Source organism: Theropithecus gelada, chromosome 16 (genome assembly GCF_003255815.1).
Source record: "Theropithecus gelada isolate Dixy chromosome 16, Tgel_1.0, whole genome shotgun sequence".
NCBI classification, from domain to species: Eukaryota; Metazoa; Chordata; class Mammalia; order Primates; family Cercopithecidae; genus Theropithecus; species Theropithecus gelada.
This window is the reverse complement of record NC_037684.1, coordinates 25,188,860-25,204,854: the sequence shown is the minus strand read 5'-3', so window position 1 is coordinate 25,204,854 and position 15,995 is coordinate 25,188,860. Positions and strand designations below refer to the sequence as shown.

Genomic DNA, 15,995 nt, shown 5'->3' with positions numbered 1-15,995 from the left:
TAAATAGGCGGCCTGGCGCGGTAGCTCATGCCTGTAATCCCAGCACTTTGGAAGGCCAAGGCAGGCAGATCACCTGAGGTCAGGAGTTTGAGGCCAGCCTGGCCAACATAGCGAAACCCTGTCTCTACTAAAACTACAAAAATTAGCCGGGCATGGTGGCAGGTGCCTGTAATCCAAGCTACTCAGGAAGGTGAAGCAGGAGAATTGCTTGAACCCAGGAGGCAGAGGTTGAAGCGAGCTGAGATTGCGCCACTGCACTCCAACCTGGGCAATAAGAGTGAGACTCTGTCAAAAAAAAATAAATAAATAATTAGCCAAACGTGGTGGCTCGCACCTGTAGTCCTAGTTACTCAGGTGGCTGAGATGGGAGGACCACGTGAGCCTAGGAGGTTGAGGCTGCAGTGAGCTGTGACTGCACCACTCCACTCCAGCCTGGGTGACAAAGTGAGACCTTATCTCAAAAAATAAAAGAAAATTTGTTAAAATTGCCCCCACCAGATTCATGTGGGGTAGGTCATTGTCGAACACCAAGAATTACTTAAGAGCACAAGACATCAGCCATAATAAACAGTTAATACATTGTTTGTGAAGACTAAATAATATATACTAAAGAATATACATATATATTAATGTAGAGTACATTAGAGGCATTTAATTCTTCCATTTATTTCACAGATAGAGAAACTGAGGTCCAGAAAGGGGAAGAGACTTGCTCAGACATAAGTTAACTTTTTTTTTTTTAATGACTCAGGGTTATCATGATTGCAAGTAATTCCTCAGTCTAATGGTCCTTTGCTTTCACTGTAATATTAATGAGACATGCTTCTTGAAAGAATGATTCACTAAGAGCAGGGCAGACTGACCAGCAGCTTTCCGGGCTGCACTGAAACCTTCCCACTCCAACCACAGCGAATTTATAACCACTCTGTGCTACAGATCACTCACAATTGGTCCTGACCCAAGAGGAACCCTGCCCCAGTCAGGATGGAATAAGTGAGTGCAGCCACTTGGAGCTGCCCTCTAATCTGCCACCACCACTGGGGTCTGCTGCCCTATCTGGGAACCACCCCTCTTCCTCTTACTTCTCCATGGCCAACTGGGAAAACGTAAGCTAAAAAGGATGACCCCAGCCATGAAAGAAGGAAAAGAAGTTAATCTGGAAAACAGGGATCCTGAATTGCAATCCTTTATGAATCCCAAATTGCCAGGCATTCCCTTGAATCTGAATTGGGTGGGGAAACTGAAACTGGGAGTCACTTTCTTCTGCAAATGCATTGCCTCTTTGTTCTGTTGTGGTATCATCAGAGATGGTGAGTTTCATAAATTTGGAAAGGAGAGAGCCAGCAACCTTGTGTGTTTCCCGTAAAAAGAGTTTCAACTCCTCTCCAATAATCAGCCAAAGGCAATACCTGGACTAAGAACTCTCACCCCTAGCATATCCAAAACCTGAATCTAAACAGGTACATTGAGCCTTTTGTTGGCTCCCTACTACTTTGGCAGGAAGGAATCAGGACTGATGCAGGCCCAGGCAGGAACAAAGATTCCCTGCCATTTGAGCTACTGGTTTGGGTTAGGAGAATTGGAAGCCAGGGGCCAGGTAAAGTGAGTCAAAAATTCTGAAGCATGGAGGAAGGCAGAAAGCAAGGTGGCACTATGATCTAGCAGTACTTCTCAAATTTTAAGTGTATATAAATCACTTGGGGAGCTGCTAAACTGCAAATTCTGATTCAGTAGGTCTGATGCAGGGGCCTAAGATTCTGTATTTCTAAGTAGCTCACAGGTAGTGCTGATCCTGCTGGTCCATAGAGCAGCCAGGCTCCAGAGAACTGGTGCATCAGATGCCCTTGAGTGCTGCAAACCGTGATGGGGGATAGAAATTATCTCCTGCAGCGCCAACTCTGCATTTTTTTTGGCACTGAGGAAGGGTGCTCTCCTTTTGACCAAAGAAACTGGAAGGTAGGCCATTAGCAAGATCCTTCTGATATTCTTGATCTTTGTAACAACCTGCTATAGCTAGCTGCAAGAGCATTTTTAATTAGACCAAATTATCTAGTTTGACTGTCCATAGAAATCAAAGCCCCAGCTGAAATATCTGTTCATTTTGCTAGTGTAGAGATGGCTTGTGTGCTGTGATTTTTAAGATGTTAAACACTGCCTGTGGGCATATTTTATGGAGAAATAAACACGCAGCCCAATGAGATGTATAGCGTTGTTTTAATATATTGTATATTCACTTATTTATGGGGAAAATAAACACACAAGCCAATAAGCTGTGCATTATTACTTTAATATATTGAATTTATTTCATACCTATATGTTTTATGAGGGAAAATAAACTAAGATACACGCTATTATTATAACACATCTAATTGTTCTATATTAATTTATTTATGAGAGAAATAAGTGCAATTTAACATGATGTAAGATTATTTAATGCACGAGATGAAATCTGTATTAAGACAGTTTAAGGGATTAAGTTCCAGCTAACTAAGATGTGTGTACTTCCCACAATGAGGGATCCATTTAAAACTATGCAAAGGGCCTGTCTAGTCCTCTGTGTCACAACCTATGTTGGCTCCTGGCTTATCCTGACAATTGCTGCCTCTGGGTGCCTGGTACTCTAAATCCTGGTCCTGTTGGTCCAGGGGAAAGTCTGGAGGCCCAGGAAATAAACTGCTTTTTGAGAAGGGCAACATCTGCCGGGGAGATAGCCCCGCAGTGTCTGTTTCTGAGCGGGAGAAATATTAAAGAAACCTAAGGAGAATGGATGGCTTTCCGGAGCCCTTTAAATCTCCACCTTCCCAGAACAAACCAGGAGGCAGATGGGGGAGATCGATCCTTGCTTCCCGCTTACCAGGTTTACAAGGAACCAGGCAGGCTGTGGTGGGGGATAGACAGGACATGGTGTTGATATGGAAAATGAAGTTGTTGGTCAAGACAGGTGGGTCTGCATTTAGAGAAAGCTCTGGCCTGGCTTCAAATCCCGCAGCGAAGGATCAAAAGTCAGACCGGATGAGGCACACCCAGGCCCGCAGACCCGCCGCTCTCCTTCCCTTCCCTTCCCTTCCCACCCGGACTCTCCTTCCATCTCGCGTCCTCAGCGTCCGTTGAGCTCACTTTAAAAATAAAAAAAAATCAAACAAACAAAAACTAAGGTGGGGCTCCCAGGCTCCCCTTCTTCCCTGGCCTCTGGAAAATCCGGCTGGGAGGACGCGGGGGCGGGGGCAGATCCCGGCTGGGCCGGCGCCTCCCGCAGCGGCTGTCATGGCCGCCACAGCCTCTTCCCTCGCGCCCCCCCGCCCGCCGCCCGGCCCCAGCGCCATTTTGAGCATCGTCTTTGCTTCCCTGTCTCAGTCCCGCTCTCCTCGCTCCTCCTTCTCTCCCTGCACGTCCAGCGCCTGGCGACGCTGCCGGGCCTCCCTGGGCTTCTCGCCCGGCTGCTTCTCGGATGGTCCCCCAAAGCCCAGAAGCCCCCGAGTCCATGGGTGTCCCGGCAGCGCCACATTTCTCAGCTGGCCTCTTTTCTTGCCCACTTGGAAGCAGTTACCATCCCTGGGTGCGGGGCCCTGCTTCCCGAGAAAATCCCCGACTCCACTCCACTCCTTGGAGAGCCACCTACAACTCCCAAAGAGGCCCGGCTCAAGCCCCAGGCCTCTCGTCCCTAGGCTTCTTGAGTTCAGAAAAAGGCCCTACACCGGCTTCGGTCATAAGAAGCAAGAAGTCTAAGGAAGCCCTTGGATTCTTCCCAATTCCAGGAAACTTCTGCCCCCGCCACGACCCCCAAAAGCCTGTCCCCAGGCTTCCTCTCCTTGCACCCTCCACTGTTCGCTGTATACTTTCTCCCTCCACCTGCCCACCTTTATTTCTAAGCAGAGGCCCCAGGACCACCCGCTCAGGACCAGAGGCCCTCTGCTGAGGGGCAGGGAGGTGACCGAGCTTCCTGCAAACTCCCGACTCTTGCCGGAGCCGTGGGCGAAGCGGCCATCAATCGGGTCACCTTTGTACCACCCGGACTTCGCCGGCCCAGGAGGCTTTGCTGCCATATGGGCCGCTGAACCGAATCAACTTCACACAGGTGCTGGAGGGGTAAGGACCGGCCTTGGGGCCGCGGGGAAAGAGGTTAAGTCCCAACACAAACACTCGTTTTCGTATTATAAAGACATTTATTTAATCTATGAAAATAATGTACAATAAATACTTTCCCCTTTTCCTATTATTAAAGAATTTTAATAAATAATCTACAGTCTAAAACATAAAAAAGAGGAAAATAAGTCCCTCTAGTTATTTTTAAGAAAGTCCCCTTAGAGTTTAATTATTCCTGAGATTTCACTGGAAGGAGTCTACCAAACGGAATTTTTCTGTGTGAATTTTAAAAGATGCCCGAGTGCCCAATATTTTAGAAGAAAAAAGGGAGTGGATTAAACGCTAATTCAGTAATACCTGAATTTTAGCAAAACACATAAGTCTATGCGACTGGGGGTGGGAGAGGCTCGATTTTTCCAGTAGATGACCAAGGAGCGCGGGGGTGGAAAGGACCGGGAGGAGGAAACGGGTTAGGGAAACTGCAGGTCGATGGCACAGAGCGTGCTGGTGAAGAAGTCCAGCTCTTCCTCGGAAAAGGGGACGGGGCTGTCGAGAGAACCCTGCAGGCTAGGGGAGAGGCCTCCGGATAGCTGGAGACAGGAGTCGGCCGCGAAGAAGTTAAGGTCGGGAAGGAAAGGCGAATCCTGGCGCTCCGGGAAGACATCTTCTGGCAATGGTCCCGGCTCTGGCCCGCCCGCCCCGCGCAGCGCGCAGCCAGGGCTCGGCGCGCCCGCGCCCTCTAAGCCACCGGCTAAAGGCCGGGGGTCCGCGGCGCTTAAGGACCCCGGCACCACCTCCGGCGGGTGAGAGCAGGCTTCCCACGCCGCCCGCGAGGCGGAGGGGCCGCCCGGGCTGACCGCCGGCTCCTTGACAGGGTCGCCGGTGTCCTCCAGGGCGCCCGGGCAGGCAGGCTCCCCATCCGGCGGCTCTCGGTGCTGCGTCTGCCGCTTGTGCTTCATGCGCCGGTTCTGGAACCAGACTTTGACCTGCCTTTCGGTGAGATCCAGCAAGGCTGCGATCTCGACGCGGCGTGGCCGGCACAGGTACTTATTAAAGTGGAATTCCTTCTCCAGTTCCAGCAGCTGCGTGTTGGTGTAAGCCGTGCGCAGCCTGCGCGCCCCGCCGCCACCAGCCTCCGGCAGTCCCAGGCCATCTGCAGGGAAAACAAGCTGGGCGTCAAAGCGGGCAGTGTACTCAGCCCAACCTTAGTTCGGACTAACCCATCCGCCAAAATCAGTATCACCTCTCCCCTTCCTCGCCACCCCACCCCCGCCCCCACCCCACAGCGGCTCGCTTTCACTGCTTTTGGGTTTTCTTCTCTCCCTCCCTAGTCGACAGCCCCGGCCCAGGTCACGGCAAAGCATTCAGAGCCGCCCACGGGCCACGCAGGGGGCGGAGAGCCGCTCCCTTCGACGCCGAAACCTCAGATCCCCCCTCCCAAGCCCTCCCAGTGGACCCCTCAATTCGGAACTTTCCAACTCAACCGGAGCGAGGGTCATAAAGATTGTTCTTCACCCCTCTTCCTCCCTAACTCTGAATTCTTCCTCTTCTCCTAGAGTTGGGGCAGAAAGGACCGAATCTTTTTCTGCTTCTAGAGTCTATCCCAGCAACAACATATTCATTCCCCTACACAGATACGGATGAAAACCTCAATCAAATCATTTTCTTCTAGCAGAAAAAAGGTGTTTCCCCAACCAGCTTTCAAAATCAGCTGTAGGGAGAGACAGAGAGAGAGGGGAAAAAAAAAAAAAAAAAAAGACGCTGGCAGCGGCCAGGCCTGTCCCCCAGTGGGATATTCTTCTTCCCCATCCCGGGAATGGACGGGGTAAGGAACCCCAACAGGCTTGCCACCTTTTTTTTTTTAACCTCCTTCCACTGCTTTTTCTCCCCCTCTTGTAGGGTGCCCCTCACCCCACCCCCACCACGCTTACCGACCTGCAGGCGATCCGACCCCGGAGGCCGGGACAGCGGAGGCGGCCGGGGAAGGAGACGTGGCGGATTGGCTGGGTTTCTTGGCGGATTTCTTCTCTTTCATCCAAGGGAACTCGGGGGCCGGGGGGGCAGCGGGGAGCGGCGGCGGTGGCGGCGGCAGAGCAGGCCCATCTTCGGCTGGCTTTTGGCTCCTGGGTCTCTGAAGGGTGGAGGCACCGGGCTGGAGGCTGGGGAAGGTTTGCTCGAAAGGAGGAGGAGGAGGAATTAATGTCGACTCCTTGATTGATGAAGTTTGAAATGTCTCCAAGACAGCGGGGAAGGAAGTCAGACACTCGGCGAGCGATGGCTGGCTGTTTATAAACCCAATCTCCCTCTCAAATTCAAAATTCATGGCTTTCAATGGTGGGGGAGGGGGCTGCTGGGGGGGGCGTCAGGAGGGAGGATCGGAAGGGACCCCCCCTCCTGCCCCCCCCCAGATTTATGTAATGGAGCGATTTTGGGAGGGGGAGATTTCGGTCTCTCTTTTTTTTTTTTTAATTTTGGGCCTTTATATTTGTATATTGCTGATAAATACAAGCGTATGGGGACTCTCGCTATTAAACCCAGGACTCCGGCGAAATTACAGGGAATTCGTGGTCACGGGACCGGCCTCCGCCAATCGCTCGTCTGGGCCTGGTGGAAAACAGAGAGCATTATTTGCTTTAATTGATTCAAAAACACCAGAGGACCATGACCTGGACACCATGAGCCCCCATTCCTACACCAGTGCTTCACACGCTCTCTCCCCAGTGCCTCCCTTTCTCCAGAAAACCTAGAGAAACCACTTCCTCATCCCTTTCGGAGGTTAGAAGGTTTCAGAAGCTTGGAAAAGAAGAGACTCTAAGGGAGAAACCTTCCTCTTTTCCAAATGTTTTAATAGAGTAAATTAAGGCTTTCCTTTCGTGGCTTACGTGGCCAGCAGCATCCTCTTCCCTTCTCCCCTTCCCCAAGAAAAGATGAGTGAGGATCCCTGCGTTGGAGGAAGAGGGAGTCGAAAGAGGCTTCCACTCTTTGAAAAAGGTCAGTGTTAAGGTGCAAATAAGAAAGAGATTTATAATCATCAGCACCACTATCCCCATGTTAACCCTCCAAAAGCAACAGTTAAATCTTGGGAAATGGACAGGAACTCCCAGGCGGACACATAAGAGTGAGATGGAGCATGAGGGGCATTTTTGGGCCTCTGGCCTCCATCGCTGTGTGGCCTGGGTTCTCATCTCTGCCCAGTGTTTGCAGCACTGCCTCTTCCCCTTATGTCCCCCTGCTTTCCTCACTTTCAGGCATCCATGCTTCTCTGTGACACCTCCCTCCCCCCGAAAACAAGCAGAGTCTAAGATATGTATGTACCCACTCAAGCCTCAAGCTCATATCTGTATCCATATCCAGGGACATGAACAAGAACTCAGGTAGCCACTGATTTAACTTAGAGCACTCTCAAAGTTCAGATCAGCGTATGTGTGTGCATGAATGTGGTGGGGAGCTTTTCCCCTAGGACAAAGAGACTTTCCCTCCCATTTTTGCCATTGTGCTAGTTTAAAAAAAAAAAAAATCCCTGACAAGGAAGAATTCCCTGAAAATGGTGCGGGTGGAAATAATGACCACTGAGATGATATTCCATTTCTGGCTCCTGAGGGGAAATGCTTTTAAAATTTATTTTATTTTGAGGAGACCAAGATAGTCTGAAGTTCAGAGTGTTGTAATTTACTATAGAAAGAGGGCACAAGACTCTAAGCCCCAAGCAATTGGTGGGAAACTAGGCCTCAAAGCAGAAAATGAAAAGTCGATCTGGGGGAAGATTTTTAAATAAGTGGGTCAGAGGGACGGAGAGGAGATGAGGCGATCAATCTTAGCCCCCTGACAGCTCCCTCCGATTGCATCAAAGAATTTGGCTCTTTGGGAAAGCAGAGGGAACAGCCAAAATTTCACATCTCTTAAAAAGGCCTGGGGGTGGGGGTGGGGGTGGGGGTGCAAAAGAGAAAGGTGATTCTGGGAGAGCTGGGAAACAGATGGGAAATGGGGACAGAGGGAAAGCGCTAAGTTGGGTGGAAAGTTTGCCTGGAGAACTCCCACGGCTCTGGCCTCCCCTCCCCCTCCTCTCTCTCTCTGCAGCCCAGCCAGGAGAAGGCTGGTTAGCAGAGAAATGGCAACTGAGCCCGGAGCTGGAACTAGAAACTTTCTGTCAATGTAACATCTGCGTGGGTGGTGGTGAGTATTTAAAAAGAAGAGCAGAGAAGTCTGAGTAGAAGCATGAGGGTGGGGGAGCGGAGGATGAAGAAAGGGGAGTTGGAGGTGGGGGCTGCAGGGACCGGGGAGGCATGCTCTGGAGGGCTGAGAACAGAGAGAGCTACTCTGACCTGGGCAAAGTGGCCAGCAACAGTAGTGTGCAACTCGGCTCCAAATAAAACAATTATTGCCGTTTAGAGGTGTGGATGGGGCATAGAAGAATCCAAATAGTAAGCAGCGTCTGGAAGTCATGCAGGGAGGCCTGAGAGTGGATTCTCCCTCTGGCCATCCCCTTGAACACCTCTGAAAGTTTAGCAACAGCTTCTCCAGCTGGCTGAAGGATCCAGAGCTTATCTTGGGCAACTCGGGCAGAGACTGTCCCTGCAGGAAATACAGCTCTCTCTAACCCTTACTGACAGATTTTATGGCCAGATTAGCAAACAGCGGAAAACTTGGGTGTTAAAAGGGGCCAAGAGAACCCTCCTTCTCAGAGACATCTCTCCCCCGCCCCCCTGTCCTGCTGTGAATTTTACAGCAAGGATATTTTACCCTCGTCTTTGGCTGCTTTAGCTGAGCGCCTGGAATCTTCCAAAGAGAAGGATAGGGAACACCAAGCCAAGTTGGTTCTTATTTTTCTTGTTTGCAATTCCAGCTCCGAGCCAAAGCTCTGTTTTTCAAACTTAAGCTAAATTCTCTTTCTTGGCCTCTTTCCTGCTAGATAAATAAGCAACCCAACCCACCCCCAGAATCAAACATGGTGCTTCATCTAGTTATATCATTCAGAAAATGTTATTCAGGGAAGAAGAGAGAAAGAGAAAGAAAGAAAAACCCTTGAGCGTTATTTGATCCCAATCAAACTTTGCACGCTCTTATGCCTTTAAATTATAGCCTGACCCAATGCTAAATTGCTTGCTGCTTGGATGAGCCGAGCCCAGTTAAAATCCTACTTGGTGGTGGGGAAGGGGGAGGGTGTAGAATTCAGGTTGCTTTTTTATTGTTATTTATTGTTGCATAAAGACTATAATTACTAACCTTGGACTGCCAGGATGCAACATAAAAATGAAAATCAGCCCTCGCTTTAAGGCAGGGCCTGGAACGATTCTCACTCCCCCACCATGACTACCACCAAATATATGCTCCTAATTAAGCAATGCAGGCACATCGCTTACAATTAGAATTATGCAGCTCTTCAGCAAGCAGCCATCGCTTCTCTTTCAACGAATTAGCTCCATATTTCAGCCGCCCTGTCTTCTCGCTCTTATCGGCTCCAGCGACTCGGCGGTGACATTTCATCTTTGACAGACCCTCTCTATTCTCACTCCAATGTGATAAAACTTTTATGGAACCACGACTAAGAAATGAAGTTTTCCCAAGGATGGTGGAAACAGAGCCGCACTTTAGCCTGGGGACCGTCTTATTTATGCTTAGATCCAATAGTTTCTCCCACCCTCCTCTCCCCTTTCTCTGGCAGGGGAAATCAAACGTGCTTCCCCTCCCTCCACCTCGAGTTTTATTTAGTGATTTAATTTTACTTAGTTTTAAAGTTTGACCTGAGAAGTCTAGGCCTCAGATTTTTTTTTTTTTAGATTAATCATTTTTCTTTGTTTTCATTTTAGACCCAATGGTGGTTGGGCTTCGGGTCATGTGACATCTTCTTTGTAGCTCCGGAAGAGGATTGCGAAGAAGTTTAGGTTTCGTGGAAGAAACCGTAATCTGCCAGATTTTCTTGTTGGTAGTGGGAAGGGGTGGGGGGTGGTGCATGGAGGTTGTGGCCAAAGGCACTAACACACGAAAGGTCAATGAATGAAAAACCTAGAGGCATAGAGGCCAAACAGAAAACCTACAGACAGCACCCAAGAGTCCCCCTTACTTCTCCCAACTTGTCACTTAAACCACAGCTAAAGAAGTTGGCAAAATGTTACAGGCTCTTATGAGTGAGAAAATGGTATTTAAACTTAAGACATATCAAGGGGGAGACCGGAACCTGGGCAGTGGACAAAAAGGCCAGGGGTCTTCAATGTCCTTGTCCTTCTTCCCTTGGGGGAAATTTGGCAGTCAACAGCCTTGCTCTGCTATCTAAATTGGACCACCAGGACAAGATAAAATTGATAACACAAAGTTTATTCAAGAATTGTTTGACAGACAACCCTTTTAGGTAAGGAAAAAAGTAACTACTGAAGAACAAAGAAAGTTCCAAGAGGGAATTAACTCTAGTTCTACAAATTCAGGACTATACAGTGACAATCAGGAGCTGAGTTCATGCCTTTTAGAACTAATTACAATTGCTCATAAGTACGAGTTTAACATAAATCTACAGCTCTTTTCTAGAGTACAATAGTAACTAAAATAGCTGGTTTTACATGACAGGAAACACAATGTCCTTTGTAACAAGTAAATACTAAAAAAGTACAATTTTTTCCTTTTTTTCCCTCATATAAATACATAATGTAGGGGGATAAATAATACAAAAAAGAAAATATTTTAACAGGCTATTAACCAATAAATATATATGAAAATGTTCACTAGAACACACGCTTCTTTGAGCAATGCTGGACTTCTGCAGGCCCAGACATCTCTCACAGTTGTTTTTACATCCATTAAAATGTAAACTCTAAGTGCAACAAAAGTGTCCTGTCAGGAGGCTGAGCAAGGCACGCAGGCCCTGCCCAGCCCCTGCCTGGGACAGACAGTTTGTTCAAATATACCCTGTTTTCACGTTAAGTCAAGAGAGCAACAGAAGAAAAGTATAGAACCTCGTGTCACCAACTGCTTTCTGTGGAGAGAGGGGGATGGAGCTGGAGCTGAGATGGAGGCAGCAGAATGGGCAAACCTTCAGTCCTAACAACCTGCCTGCCCTAGCCTACACACTTTTCCTTAAAAGAAAAAAATATATAATTTATAATATAGGCAGCTCTTTCTGGATCTCTCACCATCCCTGAGCCCTCTAAAAACTGTAATTGATGGGGGTGGGATGTATAGATATCAATGTCCTAGAGCAGAAAAACCTGGGGCCAGAAATGGAGGGGGTAGATACCTCAATAAACTTCAAATAAATGGGAACAAATTTGAGGTTTTGGGAAAGTTGGAAGGGAACGTGCTTTGTGCCCTTTGGGTTTGAAATGTGTTTTCTTGTTTTTTAAAGGATAACTGAAAAAAATCAAGATTTGGGGGGAATTACCTACAAAAATGTAAGGTAAGTCCGTTGGTTGGTGATGGCCTAGCCATCTCGTCTGGTTTGTAAAATGTGCTTCTCTGCCTCATCCTATCTCGTCTTCCTCTACCCCACTCCAGGGCGTGGAATTCCAACTTGGTAGTGCTGGAGCCCTGGGGTTGACGGGGTCATCTCCAATCTGCTGTGGATTCCTTTCCGTTGGGTTGGCAGGCAGATGGAACAAGAGGTGGACTTAAAAAGCAATCTCTCAGGCCAGGGGGAGGGGAAGGAGCTCCAGGCCCGTTTTGACCAGGAAGTCTAGCTACCACCTCTCTGGTCCCTTTTTCAGACCTCCAAACTGCCCCCCAGAGCTCCACAGTCTCCCTCTTCTTCCCCATCTCCTAACCCTCGTCCGCCTTTTCCCATCACAGGTGTGTTAATTTGGGCGCTTCTTGGATTCTACCCTGAGGAGGAGGCGCGTGGTGAGAGGAGAGGTCTGTGTAGGTGGGGTGGGGGTCGCAGGGTCCGTGGTGCTGGCTGGGCGCCATAGGGGGCGCCCCGTTGTAGTCCAGGTTCCCGGAAGGATGATGGGAAAGGTGGTTGAGGCCATAGAGGGAGGGGCCGGCAGGGGGCGGCAGCGGATCCGCGTAGCCGCCCCCGCCCACATACACCGGACTGCCCTGCATGGTGGGCGTCCCGTAGGCGCCCCCGTTGGCTTGGAGGACGTGCGGCTCATACTCGGGCGCCGGGGTCGGAGGGTACTTCTGCGGGGCGCCGCAGCTTTTGAGAGGGGGCTGGTAGTTGGAGGGCAGCGCGTAGGCATTCTGGTGGGCTTTACTGAAGGCGGGTGGGGACGGGCTCTCGTAGCTGGGGGTCATGGAGTGTAAGGCGTTCATGAAGCCGGCCGTGGACTGCATGGGCTGCGGGGGACTGCCGGCTGGAGATGGGCCCCCTGACGACGAGGCCAGTCCCTTGGCCTTCTGGTCCTTCTTGTACTTCATGCGCCGGTTCTGGAACCAGATCTTGATCTGCCGCTCGCTGAGGTTCAGCAGGTTGGCCATCTCCACACGGCGAGGCCGGCACAGGTAGCGGTTAAAATGGAACTCCTTCTCCAGCTCCACCAGCTGCGCGCTCGTGTATGCCGTCCGCGCCCGCTTGGACGCCGCCGACCCCGGGGGGCTCTTGTCCCCTCCCCCGCCGCCGCCACCGCCCCCGCTGCCACCACTGCCGCCGCCGCCGCCGCCACCGCCGCCGCCGCCACCACCACAGCCCTCTGCTGGATTCGAGGGGGAGGGGTGGGAAGGGGAGAAAATGAAATAAAAGATAATTACTGAACACGCCGAAATTGAATGCATCGTTTCTTAATAAATCCAGGCCTGGACTCGGAGCCCCCGCCGCCCTCCCCTTCGCGTCCCCGCCTCCTCCTCACTCCCCCACCCCACCGCCCGTCGCATTAGCGGACACTCTATAATAGTGGCATTTATTAAGAGACCTGTTCTCCTTTCGCTGCCCCAGCTTATGAAAATTTGATCATGTCACGCAGACAGAGCCGCATGGCCATTTATTTAGGGCTGGATTTTCGCGTGCGTGCTTTCTCCCCTCTATCCCCAATTCCAGGTCAGGGAAGACATTTCCCCTCCCTGCCCACCCCGTCCTGAGGACAGGATGGGAGACTGAGGAGAACCCTCGGGGTAATCTGGACACTCGTGGGCAAGAAGTGTCGCACGAAGAGGCTGCCGTGCCTGGAGGCCGGGACCCTGGGCCGTCCGAGCGATTGTGATTAATACCCACAGTAATCATACTTAATAATAATCAATCCTTGACGACTCTGCATCCTCCTGGCAGCGCCTCGTCTTGGCTCTGTGGCCTTGGGAAGGGCTTTGAGGCCATGGACCTGGCCTTCTGGAGCTTTCAGAAGCTCTGGTGGAGGGCGGCTAGAGGGAGGAGGGTGTTGGCGGGGTAAAGGGTCATTAGGGGGTGGGGGTATCAAAAATGTACCCGCCAGCCACCTAATATTGTTCCCAGGCAGTCTCTTGGGCGCCTAGGGGCTGGATGCTAGAATAACAGTGACATTCCTGGCTCGGACAAAAGCTGAGGACAAGGAAGGCAGAGAACTGGTACCTGTGCCGGGGGAGCTGTTTTTCAGCTTGGACGTTTGCCTCGACTCTTTCATCCAGGGGAATATCTGTTTGGTGAGGGTGGAGTTGGTGCCGGGACCGCACTTTGGGGGACCACTTTTGCTGGGCCCGCCCCCATTACTGCTGTTGCTAGTGGCACTGGTAGGTGCGGCACTGGGCGGGGGTGAGCCGGGCGGGGCGGGCAGGGGCTCCGGGGCCAGACACGGCCTCATGCAGCTGCCGTTGAGCTCCTTGCTCTTGGCATGTGGGGCACCGTTGCCCAGGGACTGCAGCGAGCATGCTGAGCGCTGGTAGTCGCCCTCCAGGTGCGTAGCGGCCTGAAATGGGGGTTGGGGGGGGCCGTCGAAGCCGAAGCCATTGCTGCCAGGGTACGAGGAATACCCTCCGAAGAGAGCAGCCGCAGCGTTGTCGTAGTAGGTGGCTTTCTGCATCGCTGGGTGAGGCCTGGGCAGTGGGTGGCAACTTGGAAAGGCCTGATACCCTCAGGACCGGACATTGGCAACCCTGGGGGTCACGTGACACGCCGGACCCCCCCCCAACCTCCTCCCCTCTCTGCCCCCCTCCTCCGGGGTCTGTTCCAAGCGGCTGACCTGCGGGGCGAGAGAAGAGACACAAGGCGGAGAAGAGGACTGGGGCTCGAATCCATCTTAGGAACTGAAAAGGGAACTGACATCAATAGGGTTTTTTCTTCTCCCCTCCCCAACATCTCCAAAGCAGATGCCGAGGAAAAAAAGCCCACCAGTTTTCATTTCCACTAAAAAAATAAACAAATAAATACTATATGCCTTTCAAGACTGCCTAGATGTAGAATCTATGGCAAAGGCCATTGCTTCTCTCCTGCCTGTGCACTAACCCCTCACCTCCCCTAGTTCCTCTCTCCCTCTCTCTCCTCCCCAACTCTGGGATAGGATGGCTCAAGGGAGGGGACCCTAGGAGACTCCAAAATAAAAGCATCATCAACACCCTCCTCTGAGCCCAGAGGCTTCTGTGCTTCCAGCCTTTGCCTCCTTCCAAGTCGGTTTAGGTCTCTTGCCCAAGCAAAGTCTAGCCTGAAGGGAAACCAAAGGATCTTCTGAAAAGACATGCAGGAGAAGCAAGTTCGTCAGAGAAGCGTCTCTTGTGAGGTGTCCTCTCCACTTCCCACCACTCCCCCACCAGGAAGACAACAACAGCCTGACCTAGATACCTCCTGAGGATTTTTAACCTCAAGAGTCAGCTGAACTGAGACTCATCTGTCCATGGCTCTGCTGCAGGTACCACCACCTCCGGCTCCTGTCTTTGCTCAGCCAAACCTGGGATTGGGCAGCCAATGGCCCTGTGGGGCCCCCAAATGGAGCAGGATTGTTTCAATTTCCTGGGCCATGCCAGTTGGTGCTGTGACCATTTGGCCCAGGTCTCTCCCTGGACCTCTCTTTTTTTTTTTCCATGAGACTTAATTTTTCCCACCCTTTCCTTCACAGTCTGTTTTCTTTGATTTTCCCCAAAGAAAATAAGAAACAAGAAGTTACAACTGCTAGACTTTTCTACTGAGACAGGGAAAGTGCTTTCCAAAAGAGAAAGTTATTCCCGAGAAAAATAATCAACAAAGCAATTTTAACAATATTATTCTCTGGGTTAGAAACAGAGGTATTCCTGTTGACTGAGGTTCCCTGAGGCTAATAATAATAATAATAATAACTATTTTAATACAGCCTTTTAAAAGTGTGCCAGAAAAATAAAGATTCAAACTAACATAGGATTTTGTGTATTTGTTCTGAAACTTCTGACTACATTTTTTTTTCCTCTCTCTCTCCCAACTCTTCACCACCACTTTTCATAAAACCTCCATACTGCCATGTGTGTTTGGAAAACTTTATCTCATTCAGCCTAGCTGGTCAACTCCAAATAAAACTAAACATAGGAAAACAAAATAAAAGAAGTGCAGGTGAAGAAAGTCCCTCCCTCACATAAATCCCCTTCTTCATGGCACAGATTTATACTCAAAAAGGAATCAGTGTAACCCTGAGTTCCGATTGGTTTCTGGAAATACACATGGGTCTGCAAAGCAGCAGGTCCTTCAAGGGAGAACCAGAGTTCAATTGACCAGGCTGACCCAATCCCTTTATTATTATTACCATTAGCCTCTGCTGATTTAACCAAAATTAGCTTCCGAGCAGCCCTGGCTGAAGGGGGAATTAATTAACAGGCATTAGTTGTGGTTGTTATTAATAGAGAAGAGAATGAAATAAAAACGTAGGAGGGGGTTGGCTGGCTGGGCCCTGGCTTTATTTAGTCTAAATGATTGTTACAGTAATAATAATGATGATGATGATGATGATGATAGTAATAATAATAAAACAATAATTTAACTAGACGCCTGGGGCCGAAATTCCTGTCGCTCCCCTTGCAATAAACCCCAAACCATCGCCAGACGGAGGCCACTGTGGAAAGCG

At 50.2% G+C, this 15,995-nt stretch overlaps 2 protein-coding genes across 6 annotated transcripts in view; both read right to left on the bottom strand.

Annotated features, from left to right (window-relative positions):
- Positions 1 to 4,148: 4,148 nt before the first annotated feature.
- On the bottom strand, positions 4,149 to 6,527 carry HOXB2 (homeobox B2). Its single transcript, XM_025362367.1, has 2 exons — positions 6,019 to 6,527; positions 4,149 to 5,236 (listed from the first exon to the last, which is right to left on the bottom strand). Exons 1-2 carry the CDS (start codon positions 6,404 to 6,406, stop codon positions 4,554 to 4,556), a joined length of 1,071 nt encoding a protein of 356 aa, XP_025218152.1. The 5' UTR covers positions 6,407 to 6,527; the 3' UTR covers positions 4,149 to 4,553.
- Positions 6,528 to 10,374: 3,847 nt separating this feature from the next.
- HOXB3 (homeobox B3) overlaps positions 10,375 to 15,995 on the bottom strand; it is a 41,455-nt gene continuing 35,834 nt past the window's right edge. For 3 of the 5 annotated variants that reach the window (XM_025361821.1, XM_025361823.1, XM_025361825.1), the window contains 2 exons: positions 13,547 to 13,880; positions 10,375 to 12,701 (listed from right to left, as the gene is read on the bottom strand). In XM_025361821.1, coding sequence (XP_025217606.1) covers positions 11,851 to 12,701; positions 13,547 to 13,880 — 1,185 coding nt within the window. In that variant the 3' untranslated portion in view covers positions 10,375 to 11,850. Of the gene's footprint in view, positions 12,702 to 13,546; positions 14,154 to 15,995 lie in introns of all 5 variants that reach the window. The other 2 variants (XM_025361822.1, XM_025361820.1) reach the window with 2 other exon arrangements.

Bases quoted from the DNA above. Each gene is read 5' to 3' on its own strand.
- HOXB2 (XM_025362367.1), bottom strand. From the start codon at position 6,406: ATGAATTTTGAATTTGAGAGGGAGATTGGGTTTATAAACAGCCAGCCA. The intron at 5,237-6,018 runs GTCGGTAAGCGT...TTTTCCCTGCAG, and splicing joins CGGGGTCGGATCGCCTGCAG to ATGGCCTGGGACTGCCGGAG.